The 9,298-nt window shown below is 64.8% G+C and overlaps 1 protein-coding gene across 1 annotated transcript; it reads left to right on the forward strand.

Moving 5' to 3' along the window:
- Nucleotides 1-250: 250 nt before the first annotated feature.
- NMUR1 (neuromedin U receptor 1) lies at nucleotides 251-6,846 on the forward strand. Its single transcript, XM_019533135.1, has 3 exons — nucleotides 251-359; nucleotides 1,417-2,302; nucleotides 5,862-6,846. Exons 2-3 carry the CDS (start codon nucleotides 1,426-1,428, stop codon nucleotides 6,260-6,262), a joined length of 1,278 nt encoding a protein of 425 aa, XP_019388680.1. The 5' UTR covers nucleotides 251-359; nucleotides 1,417-1,425; the 3' UTR covers nucleotides 6,263-6,846.
- Nucleotides 6,847-9,298: the final 2,452 nt, after the last annotated feature.

Genomic DNA, 9,298 nt, shown 5'->3' on the forward strand with positions numbered 1-9,298 from the left:
AGCAGGTGCCCGGCTGGGTGTCCGAGACCCAGCCTGATTGCCAGCTCCCCGGGAGCCGGCCCCGGGGATGTGGGCGCAGGGGGTGCCGGATGGCCGCAGCAGGGCAGGGTGCGGGCTCCTGCCCCCTCCGGCTCTGCTCATGGCCGTGGCAAGGAAGGAAGCTTCCCCGGCCGGCTCCAGTTCAGCGTGGGACGCTACATGCAGCGCTGGGGCCCCGAAGCGCCAGCGGCTCTTCTGGAGGGGGTGGAGGGGACCGTGCCCCAGCTGGAGAGGGTGTCCCCGTCACGCACCCCGAGCCGTGCTCTGCTCTGTCGTTCCAGCGCCTCCCCGGGCGTGCTGCCGCGGTGCCCCTCGCACAGGTAAGGCACCGGTTGTGGGGAGGTGGGAAACTCCTGCCAGGACCTGGCTGGTCCCATTCACCGCCCCACTCCCCAGCCCCTGGCCGGGGGGCTGAGCTGGAAGGAGCCGGGGGGCAGCCGGACTCTCCTGACGGCTATGAAAGCTCATCCAGTGTCTGGGCAAGATGCGACGCCACCACCCTCTGGCTTCCCCCCTGCGGTGTGACGAGGGCAAGGGCCGACCCTGAGGCCACGTGCCAAGGCTGGTGCCGGAGGGACTGTGGGGTGAGAAGGGCCCCGGCCCCCCGGTCCAGCGGGCACGTGAAGGACCCCCCCCCAAGCCAAGCAGAGACAGGGCTGAGCAGGAGCTGGAGGCCTGCAGGCTTGGCCCAGAGAGACCAGGAGGTTTCGGGGGCGGGTGGGCACCTCCAGAAAAGCCCGCTGCAGCGTTGGTGCAGTAGCGGGGGGGCAGCCCAGTGCGGTGCTAGGGCCAGCCTGTCGCGGGCGGGGATGGACATGCCCCTGCTGAGGGCCGGACCCATCCAGCGGCACCCCGGGCAAAGCCCCACGCGGTCCAGCCTCCCCGCGCCATGGGGCTGGGGCCCGACCCTGCACAGGACCAAGGGGGCAGGGGGTTGCGCTCTCCAAGAGCTCCCAGGCACTGAGGCAGGGGGCTGCCAAAGCTGGGTCTGCGTTAAGAGCATTAGCTCTTCCCGGCTGCTGTCTGTGCCCTCGCCGGCCCCCCGGCGTGGTACTGAGTGGGGGTGGGTTGTATGGGGTACATTTGGCAGCCCCGAGGCGGCCCCGTGGCAGGGGAAGGGAGCAAGAGGAGCCTGCTGAGCTGAGCCGAGCCCAGGGGTTGAAGCCGACAGAGGCCTGGGGTTGCAGCCGTGGCTACAGCTGAGAAGCAGGGACTCGGATAGAGATTCGGTCACTCAGAGCTGTCCCGGGGACAGGGCTAGAAGCCCCCCGGCTCCGGCAGCTGGGTGGGCCCAGGGCGGACGTCTTGCATGGAGAAGGGCTGGGAGCACCTGGGCTGCTCGCGGCATCTCCCCCATGCCCGTGAGTCTCGTTGCAGCCAGAGGCCATGTACCCCTACGCCAACTGCACCAGCCTGGCACCCCCCGGCGACTACCTGGCCCGGCTGGAGGCCGAGGTGCTCTGCAATCAGAGCCACGTGGACCCGGAGGACATGACCCTCACGGAGGACGAGCTGCGGGACAAGTACCTGGGGCCGCGGCGGTCCAGCTTCTTCGTGCCCGTCTGCACCACCTACCTGCTGATCTTCGTGGTGGGCGCCGTGGGCAACACGCTGACCTGCCTAGTGATCCTGCGGCACAAGTTCATGCGGACGCCCACCAACTACTACCTGTTCAGCCTGGCCGTGTCGGACCTGCTAGTGCTGCTGCTGGGCATGCCGCTGGAGCTGTACGACATGTGGAGCAACTACCCCTTCCTGCTGGGCGCGGGCGGCTGCTACTTCAAGACGCTGCTGTTCGAGGCCGTGTGCTTCGCCTCCATCCTCAACGTCACGGCCCTGAGCGTGGAGCGCTACATCGCCGTGGTGCACCCGCTCAAGGCCAAGTACGTGGTGACCCGCAACCACGCCAAGCGGGTCATCGGTGCCATCTGGGTGCTCTCGGTGCTCTGCTCCATCCCCAACACCAGCCTCCATGGCATCAGGCCGCTGTACGTGCCGGGCCGGGGCATGGTGCCCGACTCGGCTATCTGCATGGTGGTGAAGCCGCTGGTGCTCTACAACCTCATCATCCAGATCACCACCATCCTCTTCTTCTTCCTGCCCATGGGCACCCTCAGCATCCTCTACCTGCTCATCGGCCTGCAGCTGAGGAAGGAGAAGATGCTGCAGAGCCTGGAGGCCAAGGCGGGCAGGGACAGTGACTACCACCATGTCCGAGCCCAGCAGAAGAAGGTCCGGAGGAGGCAGGTGACTAAGATGCTGTGTAAGTCCGTGGGCCAGACCCCCAGCCTCCTGGGGCTTCGGGGGGACACCTCGCGCCCCTCCGAGCTGCCCAGCACTCGGGACATAAAGATGTCTGGGCGGTGCCACCCCGCACCTCGCGGGCTATGGGAGGAGGAGGCTGAAGTCCAGACGGGAGGGGAGTGATGTGGGCTGGGGCCGGGATGACCCCTGGCCTGTGCAGGTGTCCGGCATGGCCAGGAGGGTGCGAGGGGGACAGCAGATGGCATAGGCTAGCTCAGCCAGGGCACTACCCAACCTCCCCATGCGAGGGTTTGCAAAGGGTCTTTACTCCCATAATGGCAGTATGATGCCGGGAGTGAGGGGTCTCAGCGGGAGCTCGTCCCCTCCAGGCAGGCTCTGCCTTCACACCCGCATCTCCGGGCACATGGTGCGTGCGTGCGTGCGCTCCTGGTGGCCTGAGCCCTGGGCAGGGTCTGTGGGGTGCGCAGCAGCCCCGCTGCAAGCCTTCAGCCCCTGTCAGGCCCAGCCCTTGCAGCCTGCATGAGAGAGGAAGGCCGGGGGGCTCAGGAGGCTACTCGGTGCCATGCCCCCGGCATCCGTACGGCCCAGCCAGGAGCGAGGCTACAGTAGGGACCTGCTCTGGAGATGGCTGTGGGGGTGGGGGTGACAGACCAGGCCCTGTGGTGCCCCCCACACCAGCCAGGTCTGCACTGCCTGGCATCCCCTGGCTCCAGCGCCCAGCAGGGACCTCGCTCCATGCTCGGGTGTATAACTGAGACACCTTGGGCCAGACAGGGTGCAAAGCCCCGTTGCCCCATGCAAGACGATGGAGCTAAGCCCACGCACACCAGCTGTGGCTGTAGTTCTAGCCCGTGTGTGAGCACCAAGCTGCCTTTGCACGCTGATCCCTTGTGCCAGGGCAACAGGCACAGGCGGGAAGTCACAGTGCCCCTAGGCTTCTCCGTTAGCTTGATTGCAGTTCAAACAAGGCAGAATGGCCGGCGGGCACAAAGTTGTGCGGAGAGATAAGAGACACAGGCCTTGCCTCACGGCTTGGTCCTGCCTCCTGTTTCCCTACCCGGGAGCTGCTCCCAGGTCTCGGTGCCGCACCACGCTAGAGCGGAGGGTGTGGGGGCTGCAGCCAGGCTGCCTGTAGCTGCAGCGCTCGGGTGAAGTCGGAGCCGGGCGCATCGCGCTGTTGCAGGAAGAGCAGGGAGGTAACTGCAATGCAGCGCTGTAGCAGAGACGCCTCCATCCCACTGGCTTTGCTGGGGGACACCTGAGGACGAGTCTAGAGCTGGCGGGGAGGCAGCGCGACCCAGGTCTGTCGTAGATCTGGTGCCACGCTGGGCAGAGATGCCCATGGGCGAGGTGGTGGGGTGTTGGGCCCGGGGGCGAGCTTCATAGGGGCTTGCTGCCTCTAGCAACACCCGATTCCCAGGTCCCTGTCTGCACTGGCCAGCAGAGATGGTCAAGCAGGCAGGGAGAGGGTGCGCTGAAAGACCCCTGGCCGCCCCCAGCAGAGAGCTGGAGATAGTGGCCCCAGCCCCGAGCCAGCCGCCTGAACCTGGGAGCGGAGCCTGGGGTCACCGGCACGATTGCTTCATTAATGAAGGGCTGTTTAATTTCGCTAATCACGGTGGCAGCCTTCCAAGGCAGCAGGGTTTGCCAGGTGTGCTCGGCTGCTACTTGGATGCAACCCAGTGCAGGAAGCCTTGCCTCCCCGAGCCCCCTGCCTCCGTGTGCCGAGCCGCAGGCTCCCTGCCCCAGCCTGGCCGCAGCTCGGGGGGCCTGACGGCAGGGCGTGGGCCTGCCGAGACACAGAGCCACGTGGCAGAGCGATGTCTGGAGCAGCCCTGGCAGGCAATGGAGGGGGAGATCCTAACCAGACCCCATGTCCCTGCTGCAGCACATCCCCGGAGAGCAGAGCCACAGTCCCCGGGGCGAGCAGCACGCCTCTCGTCCTCACCAGGATAGTCGTAGCCAGCCACTAATCTGCCACACCTTACAAGCCGCCACGGGCCGGGCAAAGCCTTGTGCCCACACTCAGCAGCCGTCCCAGCCACTCGCTAGTGCCCGCAGCACTGCTGGCTGGCAACATCGAGGAGCAGATGTTGTTGTGGGCTCGGCTGTCTGCGGGGGCTGCTGCCAGGGAGCCCCGATGAGCTGAAGGTTGGGGTCTCTGAGCGGCTGTGACCCCTGGATCCGATGGGCGCTGAAGGCTGGTCTGCAGAGCCCAGACCCGCTGGAGCGGCCGGGGACTCCCATCCCCTGGGCCTGGCCTCTCCCATGAATGCACAGGTCAAGGGGAAGCCTGGATTCCCGTTCCCTTGCAGACAGAGGCGGGCGCTTCCCTGGAAAAAACAAGGTGCAGCCAAGTCAGAGGCCAGCCGAGTCCTGCCGACCCCGAGTCGGTCTCCCGGGAAGCCCGGAGCTGCGCGGCATGTGGCATCTCCAGCTAGCAGGGCTGAGGAGACATCCACCATTCCTGGAGCAGGGACTGGAAGCATTTGGCGATGGACCTTGCATGAGGAGGCGCATCCCCACGGTGCAGGGCGCAGCCAGCGGCCGGAGCGTGGAAGCACCCCCCCGAAGCCCTGGGCCCAGCACCCCAGGGCCTGCTGCCCCGCACGCTGGCAGACACCCTGCTCAGGTCCTGCTGCCTCCTCCAGAGCAGCCCTGCTCCCAAGGTGTTTCCCCCATCTGCCTCCTTGATGCAGAGCTGAGCACCCACTGTCCCTGTTGGCGTGGGTGGGGGGTCTCTGGCAGGCTGGAGAAGCCCTGCTATTTGCACAGGGCAGGAAGCAGAAGCTCTGGGAAGGCCAAAGATGGGGAGGCCTGGCACCTGTCTCCCACAGTGCCCAGAGCACTGGAGTTTAACCTTCACAGCCTGAGGGATTTCAAACCTCCCAGGCTGGCTTTTCCCAGACTTTGGGAGCAGGGGGCTGGCCTCGGGCTTGGAGCGGTCTCTCCCTACACGCCGGGCATCTCCGGGCTGACTCGCTCCAGCACGGTACCTGCCGGTCCTGGGGTCAGGCTGCTAGCCGGCTTGCAAGGGCATGTCCGGAGCCAGGGGGGAAGGGGCAGGGATCCCATTCAGCAGGTGACACGGAGGCTCACCAGTGCCTGTTCAAGCCTACCCCACCCAGGCTTTTTCTGGGGCAGAATCCAGCACAAGTCGAGGAGTCATTTCAGCAACTGGTGGGAGCAGTAGGTTGTTTTCCTTTATGCAGGCCCCATTCCCACAGTATCTGAGCACCCCGGAGCTCTGTTCAGGATAGGCAGGGGAGGCAGCCCTACTGAGGCGACAGTGGCTAAGTGACTTGCCCAGGGACATGGGTAGAGGCGGTGGCAGAGCAGAGAACTGAACCCTCGTCTCCTGATGCCCTAACCACTAAACCTGGCTTCCTTGTGAAGGTGTATGGCTGCAGAGGGAGTGTGACGCACACTTTTACTGGTGTGTTACACTGGCCACCGGTCTCCTAGCTCCCAGGGAGGGAAGGATGCCGCAAAGGCAGGGACTGCAAGGCAGGCAGTCATCGGTGCCCGGTGACGCCGCTCTCCCCTCTCCCTTCCAGTTGTCCTGGTGGTCGTGTTTGGGATCTGCTGGGCCCCCTTCCACACAGACCGGCTGGTCTGGAGCTTCATCTCCAACTGGACGGGCAACATGCACGAGATGTTCCAGTACATCCACGTCATCTCAGGGGTCTTCTTCTACCTGAGCTCAGCCACCAACCCCATCCTCTACAACCTGATGTCCACCCGCTTCCGGGAGATGTTCAAGGAGGTGATGTGTCACCAGCACCTCCAGCGCCTCGGCTCCCGCAAGTACTCGCCCAGCGTCACCCGGGTCACCACCCGCAGCACGGTGTGCGAGCACGTGCCCAGCGGCAACGGGCTGCCCCTGGCCGACCTGGAGGAGTATGAGATGGACAGGGAGGGCGAGCGTGGCAACGAGCACGGGGAGGTCTTTGACTGAGAGCCTTCCCCACCCGCCAGGCTCGGATGTGACCGCAAGGGGATGGGACAGGCCAGGACTGGCATTCGCGGTCACCCACTCCCATCTCCCCTGCATTGTGGTACCCGCTGTCACTGCCCAGACACAGGCTTCTGTCTCCATCTCACCCCCGCAGGGCTGAGCTTGCCAAGGGCCTCCGGATGGTGTGGGAGGGGACCTGTCAAATTTGGGTCCACATTAAGAGCAACAATTCTTCCTGGCTGCTGGCCCACACCATGGTCTGTGCCCTTGCTGTCTCCATGGGCAGAGCCAGAGCCCCTGGTCTGGCACTGAGCACGGGCGGGTTGTATCAGGAACGCTTGGCAGCCCCAAAGCAGCTTCATAGAAGACGAAGGGAGCAAACGGAGCCTGGTGAGCGCAGCTGAGCCCAGGGGTTGAAGCCGACAGAGGTCTGGGGTTGCAGCCACTGCTACACCTGAGAAGCAGGGACTCAGATGGAGATTCAGCCATGCAGAGGGCTGGAGCATGGCCACGGGGCAGCGCTCTCCCCACACTGCTGTAGGCCAGGGAAGATCTGTCTCTCCGCTGCCTCTGTCCCCTGCTGATCCCGGGCTGGGTCTCCCGGTGCGCTGTGCTGCCCTGCCTCTGGCGGGCCAGCCCCTGGCTCCCCATGCCCAGCTGGCAGCAAGGGCACATCACAGCAGGGTGGCATTGTGGCAGGATCACACTGTGATGTGCCAGCCAGAACCGGGTGGTTCAGGGCTGTCACAGCCGGGGTGCTAGTGTGTCAGCCATGTGGCCCAGTTGTTCACAGCCCTCAGTGCAGCCAGGGATCAGCTCTGAATTCTTTACCAATTTCTTCCCATACCAGCCCCATTCACACACCCCACCCCCCCGGGCTTCCTCCTACCCCGACCCCCTCCTTCCTGCAGCCCCAACCTCCTCCAGTGCTCTGGTTCGCACCGCCTTCCCCATGTGCCCGTTCAGATGTGCAGGAGCTTGGTATCGCAGCTCCAGTCCCCAGCACTGGTGTGACTCTAGGAGAACAAAGCAGTCAGGCTTCATCCCTTTCTCTCTGGGTCCCAGCGTGCAGGGCAATCGCACACAGCCCAGCTTTTCTGCCCGGTCACGAGGGCTGGAAACGGACCGTGGCTGAGAACTGAGCTAATCACAGGCCTCCGGGAGCTGGAGCTTGCTGGGAGCGCACACCGCATATCACAGCAGCCGGGAGCCGTGGCGCTGGCCCGGACACGTCGGGGGGCAGCGGAGGGTCGGGGGGGGCTGGTGTGGAGGGAATCGGCAACCGGATCTCGCTGGGGCTGAGCAGACGCAGCGGTTCAGCGTCTCCCAACAGGCCCGGGGCTCGACGGCTCTGACTGAGGACGGCAGGGTCAAGGGCAGACTCTTCCCAGCTTGTCCACGCTTATGGCACCCACGGCCGCCTGGCTGCCCCAGCACATCGTGGCTTCGCCGCCTCTGCTTCGGATGAGGCAGGACCACCCCGTGCCCCCTTCCCTGCGTCCCGGAGACACCATCCGTCCCCCAGACCGGGCTGGGGGCACATGGCGGAGGGGGTGGCTGCTGCCCTGGAGCGTGTATGCTCCCCGTGGGGACTCGGGAGCCTTCCCGCCAGCTGCCAGCCCCCTGTGCCAGCTGCTGGCTCCTCTGCTTCCCGGGCAGCTACCCCCTGTACTCCCCCTGTGAGCACTTTTGGGAAGCGAGGGAATCCCTCTCCCCGGTGTCTGTGAGCTGGTTGTCACTCGGCTTGAGAATTAAACCTGCAGAGATTCTTGCCGGTCCTTCGAGTGCTTTTTTCTCGCGCTCCCCGCCCCGTGCCAGCGGTGTCCCAGCCGGATACGGCCATTGCAGCCTATCCTATGTAGAGAAGCCGCGTCCTCTTCTCCTTGTCGTGTGTTTAGAAGAACCCAGTTCCCCCTCGGTCCTGGGAATTGCCCAGAGTCGTGTAACAGCCTTCACGTGGCTTGCTGGAGAGTGGGGCGGTGTCACTTCTGTCACCTCTGCCACACGTGGCCTGGGGACTGAGCAGTGCAGGGGGTAAAACCCAGCAGGGGCTTGCAGGGAGCGCGGTGTCCGGCTGGGCATGGAGGGAGGCAGAGGAGCTGCTGCATCCTCCCGCCTGCGCCGGACAAGGGCATTGCGTTGTCCTGGGGTTACTCCTGGCTTCCTCCTGATCCCACAGCCGGGGCCTCGAGGCTAGGGCCTGAGCCAGGCCGACATGGGCTGGGGCGTCCCACCAGCTTCTCGCCCAGGTCACCCTGTGCCACATCGTGGGTGTCTGGGGGCTGTAAAATGGGCCCAATCCAAGCACCTGGGCAGACCGGGCTCTAGATTTGCCCCTCCAAGGGGGTGGCCCAGCCCTGCCGTCTGACTTTCACCTGGCTGAGCAAGTCATGTTTTGGCCTCTGGTTCAGAAAGCCTCGGGGCTGGCTCCCATCCTGGTCTTGGGGGCAGGAGGCCCAGCAGCAGAGCTCTCGGGGGGCTTGGGCTGTCAAACACCCTGAAGTCTGGGGACGTATGAGGGGGGCATGCTATGTGGCTCCCTCACACAGCCGCCCCATAACCCATCCCTCCTCGTCGCTTAGCTGCTGGGCCTAACGACCTGTAAGGACCAGATCCGAACCTCCCCATGGCTTTCATGGGGCCTTGGTGCCAGTGCACAAAGTCAAACCCAGGGCTCTTTCCCCGGCCCTGCCACTGATGCACTCTGTGGCCTGGGTCAAGTCACTTGGCCATTCCCCAGCCTGGCACAGCACAGTGAAATGACTGCAGAGCTATAGTGAGAAGCCACCACCGAAGTCTTGTGAAGGGGGCAAGGGGGCTCATGGTGACAGAGCAGGACCTCCGTCAGCACTGGCTGAGGCCTGGCACATGGACCATGAGCAGCCACGTCCCAGCAGAGTCAGTGGCCTCCAAAGTGCACCAGAGAAGCAGTGCCAGGTCAACAAACGATTTTTGAGCTGCTCTTCAAAGGCAGCGTTCGGAAAATGTCACTGAATGTCAAGGAGCACGGCTGGAGCAGCCACGATCCCTGAGCCA

This window comes from Crocodylus porosus, unplaced genomic scaffold (genome assembly GCF_001723895.1).
Source record: "Crocodylus porosus isolate Cpor-Errol unplaced genomic scaffold, CroPor_comp1, whole genome shotgun sequence".
NCBI lineage: Eukaryota > Metazoa > Chordata > Crocodylia > Crocodylidae > Crocodylus > Crocodylus porosus.